We start from the raw sequence: 20,064 nt of genomic DNA on the forward strand, positions 1-20,064 counted from the left end.
CCGTTTAAACTTACATACGAAATATACTGCAGCTGTTTAAAGACTACCAGCCTGTAATTTGTAAGTCAAATAAATAAGTAGGAGCAAGTGACTTTCCTCATATTGTTAATTAAATGACCACCATCGATGGAAACGGGACAAATATTTGGTTTGGAAGCGGGAGACTGTTTAAAAAAAGTTATATTGTTCAATCAGTCATTGAGTAAATATGACATTGGTAAAACATTAGTCAAATATGTTTTTTTTAAGGTTTTAACCGACTGAATAAAAGTTACATTTTATGAGCCTTTCATGTAGTATTTTCAGTGTTTTAAAAACCATTTTTCTTTAACATGCAGACAATTACTGATGATACAACTTATTTAGTTTTACCCTACGCATTATTCTTACAGCAGATACTAACTAGTTTACAGGAATGCCGAAAAGGGGCTCATTTAGAATTTTTTTTTTTTAAACAAAATACAAAATGGCCAGAGGTGCATCCTTTAAAAAAATAGTGCACCCCTTTGTCCCCTCCTAAGATGTTCCCCTTGTTTCGTTTTGGCACTGCATTTTAAAAATGCACTCTTCTGAAAACCACCTTGTCCGTATAATTGTTTCCAAAGGGGTGTAACATTAACTCTTTCAACACCGGTGTACTTTGTGTTATCCAGTTGATTTCACATGGACTTAAGTAGCATTTGCACTTCCTACAGACCTCTAGAGCTTCCTAGACCTCTAGGGAATAGTGTTAACTCAATCAGCTCATCCAAGTTGCCCTACATGACCAGACTCTGTTAATGAATAATAGAAAGTAATAAATGAAACATTTGTTTCATGTTCAGGGGTGTGAAATGAAAAACCTCACTGTTTGCTTTTTTAGTTCAATCCACTCTAGTTGGGAATTCTTTTCCAGTTAAGTCTCGGTTTTTATGTCGGCAATACCTTTTTATTATCAATAAGTTGTCTTATCTGGACAATCTAGTGTGAGTTAGATACATCACTATGTGACAATTTTGTTAATTTATAACATTTAGTTCAACCCAATCCTCCAAGTCTTTGATGATTTCCATGTTGTTGATGCAATCAACTGAAACGCAGATTGTAATCAAATGTTGCCTAAAAAGTACAGTCATGATTCATGGGTGTAAAGGAATGGCAGAGTTGGTTTAGTATGGTGGCCCTGAAGGGACATCGCATATCGCAAACGTGTGCGCATACGTATGCAATGTCGTGAAACAATTCGCAAATATGTGCGCACACGAATGCAATGTCGTGAAACAATTCGCGAACATGTGCGCACAAGTCTGCAATGTCGTGAAACAATTCGCAAATATGTGCGCACACGTATGCAATGTCGTGAAACAATTCGCGAATATGTCACACGTCTGCGAATATTATTTGCGATGTCGTGAATTTTATTGCATACCATGTTGCATACCTTTGAATAAAATGTCTAATGATCTGGGGGGTTTCTTTCCAACAGTGAGATAAGCGGTAGTCATTGCAGCAGTAGTCTTTGTTGTGAGGCAAGCGAGGCGTATGGTCGTCCTTGGCCTGGTGCCAAGTTCCTGGGTATACACATGCTTTACAGAGGGAGCCTGCTGTAGTGCCACAGTATTCCCTAGATCGGTAACAAATTATCCACAACTATGACATCATCCTAATGGTATGCAACATGGTATGCAATAAAATTCACGACATTGCAAAACAAATCGCACTCGTGTGCGCACATATTCACGATTTGGTTCACGAAATTGCATACGTGTGCGCACATATTCACGATTTGGTTCACGAGATTGCATACGTGTGCGCACATATTCGCGATTTGTTTCACGACATTGCATACGTGTGCGAACATATTCGCGAATTGTTTCATGACATTGCATACGTGTGCGCACATATTCGCGAATTGTTTCACGATATTGTATACGTGTGCGCATATATTCGCGATTTGTTTCACGACATTGCATACGTGTGCGCACACGTTTGCGTTATGCGATGTCCCTTCGGGGCCACCATAGTTTAGCGTCAAGTTCCCCATGTTCTCATAGGCGTAAAAAAAAATTATCTTAAAGGGAAGGCATATGTTTGGTTAACACTCTTAACATTAATGGCAATACAAATTTGATGGTTGATGGTATAAAACATTGTGAGAAATGGCTCCCTCTGAAGTGGCATAGTTTTCGAGAAAGAATGCACACAACTTCGTGTGACAAGGGTATTTTTTCTTTCATTATTAATTCGCAAGTTCGATGACCGATTGAGCTCAAATTTTCACAGGTTTGCTATTTTATGCATATGTTGAGATACACCAACTGTGAAGACTAGTCTTTGACAATTACCAATAGTGTCCACCGCCTTTAAAGATATTATACAGTAAGGTATTATTATTCAATCGAAAAACACAAGACTGCTGGACGTGTCAGGTCAAGAGTTGACTGGCCCGGGGCTGAAATGACTGGCCCCAGGCCAGTGGTCCGGTATAACAATTTACCGCTGATATTAGTAGGCTTGTTTTGAGGTCAAATTAAAACTAAGGCATATTAAACTACTGAGATTGTGAAGAATATGATTCATACATACAGTGCATAGGCCTTTTATATTTCAGATGACAAACCAAATAAAAGTCCAAAGGTGATGGATTTTTAATGACCCACGCCTGACAAGATTTGCAATTAACAGTCCTTCCAACTTGGCAAGTCAATAATTCCATTCATATTTGAGTGTTTTTTCTCCCCGTTAACGAGGGTGTTGAATATTAATGAAAGGGCATTGTCAATGTTAGTAATGAAGGATTGCAATGAGACTGAGACTCTGCTGGATGGAGTAAGATTATCAAGGGAATGACTCCCATGGGGGAACTCCCATAGACCTGTCTCTTGCTGCCGCCATGTCTTGTCCCCCTGTATGCTGCATGGTGTTGTGAAATCGGATTTTCAATAGGGGCCAGACTATGTGCAATCCCAAGCCTCTGTTTGGTCACATTAAATAACATGTGTTAGATAGATCGGAGGGCCTCATCATGAATATGTATGAGGAAGTTGTTTGCAAAGTGAGGATTTGTAATGTTTGTTTTAAAACTACAGAGTTGAGTATGGATTTTGTTTCAAGTTGTTCATTGAAAATCTTAACAGCAGGGATAAGTTTCAGTTGGATGGGAATGATGCAGTCCTTCCATGGCAAAACAGCACAACTCATAAAGTTTGGTTTTATAGTTAATTTCATTGCAAAGTTTCAAAGGTTTCATAATGGATGTGAAGATAACATGTCCCATCTCTGCCTCTTTTTACATTTTCGTCATATTTTTATTGGCAAAACAGCTTATCTCTGTAACTTGCTTTTCCCAATTGTCATTTTTCGAGTGAGGCTGTTTTGCCATGAAGGGCTGGATGGTTAAAGGAACACGTTGCCTTGGATCGGACGAGTTGGTCAAAACAAAAGCGTTTGTAACCGTTTTTTATAAAATGCATATGGTTGGAAAGATGTTATAAAAGTAGAATACAATGATCCACACAAGTTTGCCTCGAAATTGCGTGGTTTTCCTTCTACTGTGCGAACTAACATGGTCGGCCATTTATGGGAGTCAAAATTTTGACCCCCATAAATGGCCGACGTGTTAGTCGACGAGGTAAAAGGAAAACCACGCAATTTCGAGGCATGTTTGTGTGGATCATTGTATTCTACTTTTACAACATCTTTCTACCCATATGCATTTTATAAAAAACGGTTACAAACGCTTTTCAAAGACCAACTCGACCGATCCAAGGCAACGTGTTCCTTTAAGAAGTGAATATCATTGGAGTTGTTGAGCTGTCCCAGCTCTCTTTGAATTGTTTGGAGAGTAAGGAGTAACACATGCTGTTACAAATGTATGCAATAGTTCAACAATCTTCAGGAACAGTAGAGAAACATGGGGGTAATTGCAATAGTAACTTCAACTCAGAAAAACAGATACTTGTTCCAAATTCAAAACTCATCTCAAAACTTATAAATTTTGGGAAACAATAGCCTTAAAACTTTTGGTTGTCTTGTGTCATTGTGTATTAGCAAAGTTCTTGTTTTTTGATGCCAGGATTGTCATCCTTAACATGGCGCACTAGAAATGTTCAACATTAACTGAAACATATCAGCATCCCTCCATGGAGGACTTTCTTGAAAGATGTGCTACAGGTAAAAAAGCAGATGTTCTCTTTAACACAACTAAAATAGACTCACAGTTACAGTTTCCTGAGTTTCCTGACTTAAGTTTCATTTGACTGTATTGAAAAGAAACACAGATGCCTTGAAATACAGACTAGATATGTTTCCTTGCTGAACACGTTCGATAGGTTGTTACAGAAACACTTTGACAATCCAGGGTTTAGAAATAGGGTTTTGTAGGCGGACGACAATGACACAACAACATCAGACATGTAGTCTGGCTTGCTTTTTGTCATTCTGGAATGATGCAGTTCTAGTAAATTTTGTTGGGGTTTTTCTTTTTCAAAGGGATTTGTGTAACGTGCATGAACAAATGCAGACATCTAGGCTGGGTAGGTTTCTCATTGAGAAAAAACAGGAAATGAGATGGAACCCCTTTTTTTATTCCTATAGTAGGAGAGAGGGAAAAGAGTAAGATTGGGGTTCTGAAGCCAGGACAAGTTCCTAGGATCTGAATGGAAATAACACTTCCGAATACTGCTTAGGGAATGATTTTGTCCAGCAATTTTGCATAGTGAGAAATTTATACTGAACTTATTTTGTGCACACTGAAGGCTAATGTTGAGTAGCAAATCCTTATGTTTTTTAGTAGCAGCTGATATATTTTGCTCAGCTATACAAGGGAAATTGTTCATTGCTGCGTAGAGTTGCAAACTTTCTTCAGGGTTTTTGACTATAATTTTTCTTTTCTTTTTTGAGAGAAAGGGTGGGGGGGGGTGTACACCATTTTAAATTCAACCTGTGACTTGAATTAATGATACTACAAATCTTAAATAAGAGAAGTGACCTAATAAATCAATGAACCTGCCTTACATCTTCCAACCCATCAAAAAAGTGAAATTCCTGTTTGAAGTTTTCTCTGTGTCAAAATGTCTGATGGCTTTTTGTAAAGCAACTTTTCGGCAGGACTAGAGCACTTTAACTGAAAGTGCTTGCCTTTCCAGACAGATTGTTGGAAAGGTCCTTCTTCAGTTAACCGTGACAGTGCATCAGGTTTGATTTATTTTCAGTCGTCTTTAAAGTAGTACATTATTTCCTTAGATTCCAAGTGACTCAGAGGAGAAAAGACAAACTTTTTAAAAGATGTGTAAAACAACAAAGCCAGGAGAGTGTGGCATTCTGTCTCTTATATAGCTATACATTTGTGAGGTGGAAAAAAAAAGTAATATTACTGAAGTTCAAGCGACGATTATAAATTTAGAAAAACATAAATAAAGGATTTTATTTTTATCACACACAAACTACAGTATTGGTAAACATCTTCAATTCAGCTCTGAATAATTGAACAAGAAATTACAGCATCTCATATCCAATTTTGTTGAAGATTGATTCTCAATTTTTTTTACAAACCCCCCCCCCCCCCAGTCAATTGCAAGCCAGGAATTTCATCTTTTAAAGAGCAAGACCAAGATACATTTTGCAAAGGACACTTCCATTGGAAAAACCTAAGTCAAGTCAATGGGAAACCTTTTGAAGGTGCACCAAGGCCAAGACCAGGGGCAGCAGAGGCCAGGACTTCCGTGGTGACCTGCATGTACCGTGTTGCAGAATCAATGTTATACTACCTTTAAAGACAATGGACACTATTGGTAATTGTCAAAATCCAGTCTTCTCACTTGGTGTATCTCAACATGCATTAAAAAACAAACCTGTGAAAATTTGAGCTCGATTGGTCATCGGAGTTGCGAGATAACTATGAAAGTAAAAACACCCTTGTTACACGAAGTTGTGTGCTTTCAGATGCTTGATTTCGAGACCTCAAATTCTAAACTTGAGGTCTCGAAATCAAATTCGTGAAAACTTACTTCTTTCTCGAAAACTATGTCACTTCAGAGGGAGCTGTTTCTCGCAATGTTTTATACTATAAACCTCTCCCCATTACTCGTTACCAAGTGTGGTTTTATGCCGATAATTATTTTGAGTAACTACCAATAGTGTCCACTGCCTTTAACTTTCACATAATCCTATCCATATTTTACCTGAGACATCTGCCAATGGAACTAAAGACCGACTCCTCAGATTGTACAACCCAATCCCATTTGGTTTGGGAGTTGACCACCCAACCTATTGATTTGCACTTTTCTGCTTCTCAGTCTCTGCCAATAATCCACACTTGACCATTTTATATTTATGGTCACGTAAGGCGAGTACTCAAGATTTTCCTAAGTATTTTTCAAGCATCTGAACCAATACAATGTGAAGAGTTTTCTTTGCTTGTGGAAGCATATCATCACCCACTACACAGTCCTTGTCTCTGACCCAAAACTTTTAGGAAGGATGGATTTTTGTTTGATTTGGATTTACCATTTTGAAATAATAAATCTGGTTTGACTGGCGCGTAAGCCTTTTTCTGTTGGTTGTGCAGAGAAAGTCAAGAGAGGGGGTACTTCACATTCTGTATAATAACTACTGAATGATATTGTTATTGCAGGCCTCAAAATAATCTGAGGCACCCACAGCAATTGTCGTGGTGCCCTGTGCTTTTGCTGTGGTGCCCTGTGCTTTTGCTGTGGTGCCATGTGCTTTTGCGGTGGTGCCCTCTGCAAGGTTCCAATTTAAACTTACATTTCCCCCATAAAGGGGAAAATTGCTGTGCAAGAGTGAAATTCAAGGCCTGCTGTTAGTTGTGACCATGGAGTTTCAAAAGATTTCAAGAACTCTATTATTGAGAGCTAAATCTTTTTTCTTCTTTATTTTTGTTAATTTCCAGATCTACACAGATTGGGCCAATCATTTCTTGGAGAAGGCAGGGAGGAAGAATCTCATAGCCGACCTCCAGGTGGATATAACCAATGGGGTGCTCTTGGCTCAAGTGATAGAGGCAGTCAGTAAGTATTCATCATACCTAATATGGTCAAAATGGGCGGGGTTTATAGATGGTTGTATACAATGGGATGGTGATACAGGCTTTCAGTAAGTATTCTCCATAATTGATCAGAGCACACTGATCCAAATGTCGAGTTGAAACAAACGGTTCTTTTTAGAACCACCCCAACTCATTTAGAGTTTATCTTTATATGGTGTTACCGCAAACCTTTCTATATCGTATTTCCACCATGCAAAGTTTCATTTCCTACATACCTAAAATGGTCAAAGTGGGTGGCAACCAATAGGATATTCTTGGCACAAGTGATTCAGGCTCTCAGTAAGAATTCTCTGTATTTTATGGTAAAAATTGGCGAGGCTTGCTGATGAACCAATGGCATGCATGCTCTTGGCACAAGTGATAGAGGCCGTCAGTAAGTTTTCATGGTCAAAGTGGGTGGGGTTTATAATATAGATGGTTTAGCCAATGGGATGGTGATTCAAGTTTTCAGCAAGTATTCTCTATATATTATGGTAAAAATGGGTGGGGCTTGCATATGAACCAATGGCGTGCTCTTGGTGGAACAGCCTGAGTGATTGAAGTTGTCAGTAAGTAGTCTCCAAATATGGTAAAAATGGGAGGGGCTTACAGATGGATAGCCAATGGGAAACCGCCAGAATCGTCCAGTATATTGAATGTTTATGTAGGGAGAGAAAGAAACTACAACAAAACAATGTACTGCATTAATAGGACAAAAAACACAATGTCCATAGATTTACACTAAACTTACACAGTTTGAAGATAATGATAGTAGAAAGCTTCCCAGAAAATATTACGTGCTGAGGTGCTGTAGTTTTTGGGAAATGAGTAAAACAATGTCATGAAAATAATTTTCGTCTCATGAGATGAAAATTATTTTAAGCATTTAAAAACTTATTTTCATTATATTGTTTTACTCATTTCTCAAAAACTACAGCACCTCAGTGAGTAATATTTGAAAGGAAGCTAGCCACTATCATTTTCTTCAAACCCTGTAAGTTTAATGTAAATCTATGGACATTTTGAAAAGGTACCCAAATCCTTTAATTTATTCGCATTGGCTTGATGTTAGTTTTTACTAGGATTTGTATGTTTTTAGTTATTGAGAAAACAGTACTGTGAATTTAAATTGATTCAGCATCCTTGTTTTTTGTTTTATCAATGTAGTCGATGCGAAGGTCACAGATATCAATCCAAGCCCTAGGACTGCAAGTCAGATGGTGAGTGTCTTATAATGCTGTTCAATTATCATTAGGGAAGAAATTCTAGAAGATTCAAAAAAATTTAACCTCAATAAACCCCCACCCCCTCCCGAGAAGCTGTTATCAAAATAGACTGGCCCCCCTGTCTTTATCCGCAAGAATAAAGACAGGTCCCCACCGCTATAGATCCATTGATTCCATTGGATACAATGATATCATTGGATACGGGACATGAGCTTTCCATGCCCAAACAGTACATGCAGTACTGCCGCCTGTCGTCGCGTATCTCTAAGTGAAATGAGGGAGGTCAAAGGTCAAACTACACGCCGGTTTTTGATGCCGGTCTCTGGTGTTATTCACAAGCCTCAAAGAATGACGTCAGACGTTCAGGCTATTATTAAAACTGCCAAAGAAATGGACAAGTGGAAACACAAGAGGGCGCTATAACCAATTCCTGAACTTTGCTGTACCATGAAATATTTATTAACTCTGAAATATGAACAGTGGCGCTGGGTAAAAATTAATGACTCACAGACTAACCAGCTGTGGACTGTAGAGGGCTCACTTTAGTAGAGCAGTTTCGAGGACATCTTCTCACTTAGTATGAAAAGTGAATGCATTTAGAGCGTGCTGGCATCCATAAATCATTACTTTGTCAATTGTGTAGCCTTGCGTTATCACAATTATGCAAAGGCCTACATGAAAAATAAATGGATAAGGATATATAGTGGAACGAAAATCATTGAGAATTTTCTGCATACTTGACCATAGGAAAGAGGCAGTGCCAGGAGGAGGATTTTATTGCATTTCTGGAAATTTGTACAGATGCTACCCAAGATTTTAGTGTAATTTAATTATTTCTGTACCTGAGTATTGGTTGGTTTTATATCAACACAAGCTTTGTTCCCATAAGCTGATTCAGTATGGAAAATTGGCGGGTTATTCTGTTTTAATCGAAACATCTTTTGCAAGGTAAAACCTTGGGGAAACAGGAGCTGGCAAGACTTGTTTTCCATTTAAACCCAATGGAATTATGATTCATTTTTTATGAAACTCTGTTTTATTGATTCAAACTCCCATGCCGTGAGGAATTTACAAATGCTCTTCATTATTGCACTGGTATAGTCGCAGATGGCTGCCTATTATGGAATTATTATGCTACTGCACTGTTTTGGTTTTTTTGTTGTTGTAAAGAAACGTAAAAGCCAAATTGCATTTATGCTCAGTCCTTGGATTGATTGATTTAAGAAAACTCATCTTTGGTTTTCACAGTTGCCATGGTAATGCCTATTATGACATCACATCCTGTTTAGCATAATCTTATTATGAATCTGAGCGGAGATGTTCTGTATTGTGGGAGCAGACTCTCAGGTTCTAGCTGCTATTGACTCAGCTAAGTAAACTTTGGACTACAAATTCAGGGTTTCTGCAGCTCCTAAAAAGTGGAAAAGTCTTAAAGGATTTGGGTACTTTTGTAACACAAAAGACAATGTCCACAGATTTACATTAAACTTACATTGTTTGAAGATAATGATAGTAGAACGCATACCTTAAAATATTAGTTGCTGAGGTGCGGTAGTTTTTGAGAAATGAGTAAAACAATGTCATGAAAATATCCGCTGGTAAAGAACCAAATCACGCAGTGTGTAAAAAAAGTAACACAAATTGGTATAGCTGTTTCTCCCCTGCTTTATACGCATATTTTGGGTCTTGAATGTTGTTAAAATGGTCTTAAAATTTCTTGAATTATAATATTAAGCAATCTACAACCATTCTAAGCAATGTCCAGATACTGCTAAAGCAAGCTGTACATTCTGTAAAGCAAACAGCTTCTTGGCAAGCCTAGAATTTGCTTAGAACACTGAACACTCTTCTAAGAAATCTGCAGAATTAATGCCAAAGGCCTTGTGCAGGCTCTGCCCAGATTCTGCTAAGCAAGGTACAAACACAACTTAGCAAGTTGCAAGGTGAACCTACATTCTTGCCATACCAGCACAAATCAGTAATTGGAGTACATGAAGTAATGACATCTGATCCATATCTGGGTTACTATATTACATCCATGCCTGTCAGCACCTTGTTAAACATCACACCTGAAGACTGACTGAATGTTCCCTTGCTCTAAAAGCAACACTAATGATACTATCATTGGTGCGAGGGCTCGATACTATCAAGCAGTCTTTAAAGGGACATGTTAAGGGTAGATCATTATGCTGTGTCTTTTTTTTTCTCCAAATTCCAAATGTTGGACTTAATATATAGGAATAATATACACATATTATACTAGGTAAATAGTATATGTCTATTCCCACGAGGGACTTGTGAGTGACCAGAAGAGCGACCTATTAGGCCCTCTTCTGGTCACTCACAGGCCCGAGGGGGAATAGACGTACACTAGTTACCGAATTATGCCAGTCAATATGTGTTTTATAACACAGCTCGGTCTTAAATGTCAAATAAGAACAGAAAAGGGAATTTTGTAGTTGTTGTTCACGGTTCAAGTCAAGAGAGGGTGCTGTTACCGCGGGCACTATATTCAAAGACTATTGCCTGCTCTGGTACTATTCTTCCAAAACGTACGCGCGATCACTAGCCTATATTAGTTCATCCCACGTGACCGTGTTTCAGCCAACCAGAATACAGAACAAGCAAGAGGTGTGTTATAACACAATCTAATCAGTGTACCTAATTTAAACTTTATGTCTTGCTGTGAGGAACATCAAGGCACAAACTAGAGTGTCGAGCCAATATGCACAAATAATAATGATTTTGTTGTAATTTGTATTTTTGTTGCCTCTTTATATACAGAGAGGATAAAAAAATATCCCTGCAGTCGTCCCTAAACATTTTTACTTTTTGCCCCCATCATTGACATGGGACAACGCGTAGATTCATAACAGGACCAGACTAATTGAACTTCCAGTTTAAATTTGGTTACAAATGGTCACCATAATGGGAGACCCAGAACCATCTCTTTAATGTATTCATATTTAGAATTTACATCCAGAAAACAAACTGATAATGAATTTTTCATTTCAGTATTTTGTTATTCAATAGTCAGTTTACCCCCAGGCCGTACAGGATGGGGACAAACACTGCACAGCGGCTACCAATCAAAAGTGCATTCCTTTCCATAGAAGCTGTCAGGCAACCAGGGAAGTCAACAAATGCTCAAATTTCCTGCCCGGTATTTTATTAGCATGTTCTGTCTTACAAGAAGATCTCTGTCTGCCGTCAGACAGAAGAAGATTGCTGTGGTTTCCCCTCAAGCAAAAAAAAAGAAATTATTAGACATTTCTGTACCTCTTCTCCCCTCAAGAATAATTTTCCTTAGAGCCTTTTCTACAAAGAAGTTTATATACCTACAATTCTTCTCTGCAATAACAAAAATAGTTTTTTATTTACTTTTTTTCACTTGCTACTTAAATTTTTCTCTTTTTTTTAACTAAAATTATATTTTGGTCAGGGTTACAAAATGATGTTTTAATTTACCTTACATTCATCTAGTGCTCAATTTCATTGAAAGTTGAAAAGGTTGCTAAGCACAAAAAGATTTTGCTCAGCAGAAAAAAGATGACTAGCTAAAATGTATCACATCTTAATCAAACTTTCTATGGTTGGTAACTACAAATTAGCAGAAACTAGTTACTCCAAAAATGTAGCAGCTTCGTGTTGGCTGGCAGGATATTTTGAATATGTTTGTACTATGCTTTCAGAATCTGAAGATCATTTCACCAAGATAATGACAGGCCTGGGGTGCGTTCCACTCGCGCAAACGACTCGCAACTGTTCGCGCAAACGTTTTTTTATCGTTTGAACGATTGGTGCGTATACGCGATGTCAATATGGCGGCGCCCTGAAATGAAGATGGCGCGCACCATACGTAGGTTTTTTTTAAACTTCGTTTTTGCTGCAATAGTCCTCTTTTTGACATCATTACATCAACTAATTATCTTTGTTATTCCAAATCTGCATTATCATCCACTGAAAATACAATGTAATTATGTTTGTGACAAAGAAATAATACCGTATGCTTGTCCGGCATTTTAAAAACCACTCGCCAACACCTCAGAAGTATGTTCGCCTAAAGTTGCCAACGTTCGCCAACGGTGGCGGCGAACAACTCGTTCCACTTGAAATTGTTGGCGAACGTGCGCAACTGTTGGCAACTTTTGCGCGAGTGGAACGCACCCCTGGAGTTACATGCCGGCCACAGAGGTCATGGCCATCATTGCCCCTTGCCTTGTCCTTGGTGCCCTTTCAAAAGTTTCCCATTGACTCTGAGATTGCCCTTTGCAAAACGAAAATCCCCTTGCCCTTTCAAAGATGAAATTCCAAGCCTGTAATTAGTTTTTTTTTCTTTTTCTTCAACTTGTTTGCCCAGCAAGCAAAACCAATTATCACACTACTACAAGGCTGTTTGTAATCAAAATTTCACAAATAAATTTCATCAGAAAAAGACATCAGTTCAAATCTCACAGTAGTGGCCATCTGTGGACCCTGGATGTATGAAGAATAACCTTGCACCCCATGGATGCTGGAGAGTCCCCATTACCAGATCTAACCCAATTTATGTAACACAGCAGGTGAATGAAGTTAAAGGGGGTATGGTTGGTAGGACATTGGTTGACACCCCCATTTAAAAAAAGTATTCTTCAATTTTTTTTAAATATGCCATTTGGGTACAAAAACTACTTACTCAGAGCATTATTGAAACTTAAAGTCTCGCATCTTTGAGGATATTGGATAAGATAACCAACTACCAACTGGTCCAACCCCCCAACCCCCAGTGTTTTGACATGTTTTTACCTCTTCGAAATATACCCCAAACTACCTACCCTTTAAGAAGGCATCACATCCCAGTGCTGGGATGTCCTGCTTGCTGTATGTTAAGAATCCTTTTCCTTATTCGGACCTGGATGTACATTCCATATCCAATTTGAGATCACTCAGTGAAGAGTGAGAGGTGTTTGAGAGGTTCTTGGCCTGGAAGGAGAAAGGAGACTGTTCTGTTCTACTAGTATTATTTGAGAACTGGTTCCAAGATTTACCTCAAGTGTTTTGGGGTTTGTGAGAGGTTCTTCTGAAGTCTTGGGCGGATGGTTGGGAGTTTTGTTTGGAGTTGTCAGGAGTTTTATCAGAAGTTTTGTCCTGACTTTTGTCAATTTTGTTTGTAGGGAGTTCTTTCGAAAATTTTGTCTCAATTTTGTCAGGATTCTTACTAGGAATCTTGTCAGGAGTTTTGTCAAGATCTTTGTGAGGAGTTGTGTCAGGAATTTCGACAGAAGTTTAATTTGCTAGAAAAGTAAACTAGTAATAACTCACACAAGGTAACTTTCATCAAACCAAATCCATATCCCTTGTATAATCATTTGGTAAAGCACAACAAAACCAATATAATAATCTAAAATCTGAACAGGTATAGGTATAGGGATATGATAGATTGAATCACCTTCTTTAGCTGATCTTAGGAGATGTTTCAAAATAGAAAGAAGAAAAAAGTGTTTGATTTTTGTTATTGTTATGTTTTTCTTCCAGCCCCTTCCCCATATCCTATTACATCAATAAATTTAATTTGAGATGTCACACAATCATTTGAAGAAAATAATAATGCTATTGATGTGTATCCATGCGTCCAACATCTCATCCAAAGTCACTTTCATCCATCACTATCTTCAAATTTACTGGACAATAATTTAATGAGGGTATTTAATTGCCAGGAGAGGACAAAGATTTCATGACAATTACTGGATGTCAGTCTTCATTTGTGGCCTTTGAAGTTCATGCTCCTTCAGCCGTGTTCAGCTGTCATGGACCCAGGAGGGTTACAAAGCTTGATACTTTTATGGCATTGATCGTGAACTCTTGCAAAATTCCTGAACCGAAAAGACAAAATGGCAAGAGGTTTGAAGTGATGTTGTGGAGACAGTTTTTAACAGAGAAAGTGCTTTTAAGCACATTTTTGTGCATGCAAAAGACAAACACTAGGGATTATTTATAAAAATAATACCCACAAACTAGTTACCATAAAATCTTGAGAAAGCAAACAAACCAAAACATTTTTAAGAGGGATTACTTATAGAAAATACAAATCAGTTTTCTTAAAAGGAGCCCTTCCTTAATCATTACTCCAAAAACTAATGACCATAGAAACTTACTTGGTAAAGAGCACTAGGGATTATTTATAAAAATAATACCCACAAACTAGTTACCATAAAATCTTGAGAAAGCAAACAAACCAAAACATTTTTAAGAGGGATTACTTATAGAAAATACAAATCAGTTTTCTTAAAAGGAGCCCTTCTTTAATCATTACTCCAAAAACTAATGACCATAGAAACTTACTTGGTAAAGAGCACTGGAGAGCTGTTGATATTATAAATTGTTATTAGCAACAGCACCCTTTGAAGTAATGTGGTTTTGTAGAAAGATGTAGTTTTTCACAAAAATTGTTGAATCTCAGTCAGGCTTCTGAAAGCACCTAATTCTATGCAACAAGGGTATTATTTTCTTTCATTATTTTCTTGCAACTCTGATGACCAATTGAGCCCAAATCTTTGTTTTATGCATATTAGGTGAAAAAAAACCGGTCTTTAACAATAACCAAAAGTATATCCTGCCTTAGATTAATTTGTAAACATTTTTAACCAATATGCTTCAGTAAATTAAATAAGAAATTACTGAAAGTTAATAATTGAGCAGTGTTCATACTCCACATTTAAAAGATCTTATATTTTCTGGGTGTTGTGATGACTCCAGTTGGCATTCACAGTTATAGTCTGTGTACATTATGACGAATCAACATAACACACATTCAATCCAAACCATTCACTGTTTATTGAAACAACTAGCACTTAAACAATGTTCCCAATCAGAAACAAGCATTTGTGTTTATTAAAATAACGGCCTTGTTTGATTAATTGCTGATCCAAGCATCTCGCTCTCAGCTCGGCTCTCCTGCTAAAGCTGCCACACATCTACCGACGAGAGATACACTCTGTCATTGGCTGGTACCCCGGAGGACTGGTGTCCTCATTAGGGATAGATGTGTACTACAACCATGGCGGAACAGTAACTCCATTGCAATGTGCGGAACATGTGCCTATGAGTTTTTTATTTAATAAATCTGTTGGGGTTTGCGTTAACAGTTACATCATGTAAATGAAATATCTTTCTTATGAGTTGTATGGCTCGGAAAAGAAGCGATGGTGTACATGTGTTACTGCAAACCTTACTAAATTTTATCTTTACCATGCACAGTTTCAAATCCTTCTCATATTATATGGTGTTGCCGCAGAAGTTTCCTGTTAAGTAACGTTAGCTTTTTCTGTGGTGAATAAGTAGCATCCGTGCATCTTTTAAGGGCTTCTTGTGATTTATTTATCATGATGTTTTTGAAACTCGAACCCAGCAAAAAATAGAACAAAAGTGTAAGACCTATATAAAGGAAACCTGCTGGTATTGATAACTGATAAAACAATTTTATGTAAATTTAAAGGGAGGGTATACACCTTCGTCAATGACTCCACAAATATAATGACTCTAGAAACTAATTACTTGGTGAAGAGCACTGGAGACATTGTTAGAAAATGACCCCCCTTCGAAGTATGTTTTAGAGAAAAGGTAAAACAAATTCAAATACAACATTTTAATCTGAGAGAGGCTTCAGGCATAAGGCCTTTCTCAGGCATCTGAAAGCAAACACTTCTATGCAACAAGGGGGGTTTTCTTTCATTATTTTCTCAACACTTTGATGACCAATTGAGCTCAAAATGTTCACAGGTTTTTTTATTTTATGCATATGTTGGGGTACACCAAGTGAGGATACTGGTCTTTTGGCAATTACCAAAAGTTTACCCTGCCTTCAAGGCTTAAAAGGGATGATAATATAATTTATTTGATTGTTATGTAATGTGTGTTTTCGTAACAGGAAGTGACCTTTTAATTTGTATTAAAAAGTTATTTCCTGATAGCTATTTTTCTGCCCAGCTGCTCTCACAAAATTCAGAATATTCAAAAACAACCCTGAAATGCTCTCCACACTTTCCAATCAACCAAATAATATATAATCACGTTTGAGGAGAAGAAAAAAAAAACCTGTCTGAATTTAAATAGCTTATTTATTTAGCCATTTATCTTCCAGACACGTAGACAAGCTGTAAAGTATTCAAGAATCGATTTATTACAATTTGTCGCGCCCTTTCCCTCTTACGTAATTCATCCCAATGCTAAAGGTGCCGAGAACACACCATTGATTTCCTGGTTCGCTAATTTACTGCTCGACCACACACACACACACCACTTGCTATTATTTGTAGTTGTGATGTGAGAATGCTAAACAAGGGGTGCATCTGTAAATCGCCATTGAAGATGCCCAGTGGAGTGTCTAATCATAATTGTACAAGGTCAATGAAATGTTGAATGAATAGCCCTTCAGTAGGTTTGATTGGATGTCAGTTGATGATCATGATCCGCACTGGGTAGCAGGCAAACAATTTCTCTGATTTTATGTATATATTTTTTAAGCCATTCTGTCCAAAAGACAATGGTTTGATTTTTTGTTTGATTTTTTGTTTACAGTCTTTACCAAAAAACAAGGCACTCCTTGCCAAAAAGATTCACAACTTTTTTTATTGGCTCATCAAATACATACAGATGCGTGAATTTTCAAATCACACGTGGGCCCAATTTCATAGAGCTGCTAAGCACAAAAATTTGCTAAGCATGAAATTGTTGCCTTCATAAAAACAGGTTTTCCAACCAAATTTCCATGTGGTTTTCAGGCTAAGCCAACAACAGCTGAATACCAGTAACAGGCAATATTCATCAAATGGAAATTTTGTTGGTAATCCTGTTTTTGTCAAGGAAGAAATTTCATGCTAAGCAAATTTTAGTGCTTAGCAGCTCTATGAAATTGGGCCCTGAACATCTGCATCTGCATCTGCATCTGTCAATTACTCACACCATAAGATTTTTTAATTTTAGTAATATTTTTTTGAGATTAGGTCATTAGTGATTTATAACATGTACAGTATGAGTGAGTAGATTTAGTAAACCAAACATTGTTAAGTAAAAGTACATCTTTTAGTGTGTAAGTTAATGGGGTTTGTTTTACCTCATGAATAAGAGTAGATTTCAAATTCAATTTAAGCCTAGCCTGGTTGATGCGTTATAAATTGTCTTAAGTCCTTGCACTATGCATTAACAGTCTTAATGTATTATAATTAATGAATCCAAGTTGTCAATTTGCCTTCTTACTCTACTTCCCATTCCCCAAAATGAAACAATAACAATCATCCGATAATTTAAAGCTCGTCTAAAAGGTACTTTCTTTTTCCACATAAAAATCCATTCCCCCACTCGATGCTAATTCGTTTCCCTTCTCAGCAAAAGAGAGAGAGAGACAAACTCATATGACAAATACATCAGCAGCAGGCAAGATGGCCTTCAGGTAGAACCAACCCACTTCATGAATAATTCATGACCTGCAGGGGGGGGGGGGGGTTACCCCCATTATAGCCACGCGAACTCCCACAGATCCCGCACGTGCCATGGTACATCCAGTCATTGTGTATACATGTCTAGTATAGCTACTATGACTACACACCAACTGGACAGTACTGCAGCATATTAGTTTCTGCACACATTGCCACCAGGCATGGATGAGGCTTATGTTCGGTTCCAGCCGTGTGTGCAACTTGCTGGATATATACTTTTGCGTTAGATCAATAGGTTCTCCACGGCCGGGGAATTTTCAGCAGATCTGTGGATTTTTTCTATTTATTTGTTGAAGTAAGACACTACGATTTGTTTACACTGTCAGGTATGTTTACGATGATTTCTTCAGTTTGATCTCTCATTCATAAAATTTGACTGTGCGGGTGAAGGGTACAGGCAGAGACTTGATATGAATGCACAGTAATTATAATTATTAACTTATTATAATATAACTCATCTTTTAAAATGTGTCAGTGGGAAAAAGGACTTCTCACCTTGTGTATATTTCCATGGCATTTATTTATGAGCATGTTTTGGGGGGAAAATGATGTTGTGATAAACAAAAACAAACAAATTGTCCTTCACCCAATTTTGCGATTTATTTTTTACTGATGATAGTGATACACCCATTCCAAGCTTCCAAGTTTACATTGTTGAAATATTTGTACATATAAACATATATTTGATAACATGATAGTTTTTTGTTGAGATAACCCTTGTCTTATTAAGGGCTTTTTCTAAAATTACTTAGGCAGTGGACACTCTTGGTAATTACTTAAAATAATTATTAGCATAACACCTTACTTAGGGAGCTGTTGATGGTATAAAACATTGTGAGAAACGGCTCCCTCTGAAGTGCCATAGTTTTCGAGAAAGAAGTTTTTTCCACGAATTTGATTTTGAGACCTCGGAATTAGATTAGGTCTCGAAATCAAGCATCTCAAGCAACTTTGTGTTACAAGGGTGTTTTTTTCTTTCATTATTATCTCGCAACTTCGATGTCCTTTAGCTCAAATTTTCACAGGTTTGTTATTTTATGCATATGTTCAGATAAATCAAGTGAGCAGACTGGTCTTTGACAGTTACCAACAGTGTCCTGTGTCTTTAATACCAGTATTTATTTACACTGAAATTACTTGAAATTTATGTTAAAAAGAGAATGTCAAAGCTAGGAGTCGTGACTTGTTTACACATTTTGGTTTGTTCATTTGGCCATGACTATTACAGCTGAGTGAGCATACTTGTGATAACTTTGTTTATTTCTCAATATATCAGATGTAAATGCTAATGAAAGGCTGGCTCCTTGCCAGTTCATCATTTCATGTCTTATGCAGGCCTGATATTTCATGACGGCAATTGCCTCCATTTTGCCTCTGGTCATTTGCCTTAGTGCCCCTTTGAAATGTTCCAATGGAAACTTCAAATTTTATTCTAGAGGTGCCCTTTACCAAGTAGAAAACGCCTCAGTGCCCTTGCGCTTTAAAAAAAAAAAGACGCACCAGGACTGATTTTTCTTCTCATTGATTTACTTAAAAGGACTGGAGACCAAGTTTTTGAGAACAAATTTTGTTATTTACACTTTCTGTTCCCTTCACATTATCTTCATTCTATCCAAAATTAAGAAATTACAATGATTACATTGCCAGAGGGAGAATGTTAAAACAATTAACCATCCACCTTTTTGGGGTTTAACAGAAAGTTTCATATCACACCCAACAACCTTTCTGTTTTGTCCAATATTTCTGTGCGAATTTTTGTTTTTGTGACCATGCCCAGCAACAGTATAAATTTCGAAGAACACATGTCAAACTCATTTGGTTCGGTCATCCAAGCATGATTTTGTTTTCCAAATATAAACATGTTTTTGTTCCATTTGTAAAGAAAGTACAACTAAAACACCAAATTAAAAAAAACCCAAACATGTTCAAGTTCAGTGGAGCGTGAGTCATTGATACGTTTGTAAATTCTCCAGTTAAAGTGAAAGTACACGGATGGTATTTACTAGATTATCCAATTAAAATGATCCGAGTCAATAAATGGTAAGGTTCATTGAAAAGCAACCTTGGCATACAAATCCTAAAAAAGTACTTTCGTATGTGGTTTTCAAATCGATTGACAATCTGCAAGTTATGACAAATTCGAGTGAACTTTGCCTTTTGGGTGGGACATCTTTACTAAAACATAACTTACAGTTTCAGCATCGGGACCAATTTCATATTTCATATTACTGCTGGGTTTCCATTTCATAGTGCCGCTAACCGTAAGCCCACAAAAAGGTTTTTAACCTTCCGGTGCTTACTGTTTGAAAATGAATGACATGTAATGATTCAAATTCAT

The 20,064-nt window shown here is 37.4% G+C and overlaps 1 protein-coding gene across 6 annotated transcripts in view; it reads left to right on the plus strand.

Moving 5' to 3' along the window:
- Nucleotides 1-20,064, plus strand: part of LOC139939417 (neuron navigator 2-like) — a 257,010-nt gene that overhangs the window by 89,920 nt on the left and 147,026 nt on the right. For all 6 annotated transcript variants that reach the window (XM_071935283.1, XM_071935284.1, XM_071935285.1 and 3 more), the window contains 2 exons: nucleotides 6,893-7,010; nucleotides 8,195-8,247. In XM_071935283.1, coding sequence (XP_071791384.1) covers nucleotides 6,893-7,010; nucleotides 8,195-8,247 — 171 coding nt within the window. The remainder of the gene's footprint in view (nucleotides 1-6,892; nucleotides 7,011-8,194; nucleotides 8,248-20,064) is intronic.

This window comes from Asterias amurensis, chromosome 7 (assembly GCF_032118995.1).
Source record: "Asterias amurensis chromosome 7, ASM3211899v1".
In the NCBI taxonomy this organism is placed as follows: domain Eukaryota; kingdom Metazoa; phylum Echinodermata; class Asteroidea; order Forcipulatida; family Asteriidae; genus Asterias; species Asterias amurensis.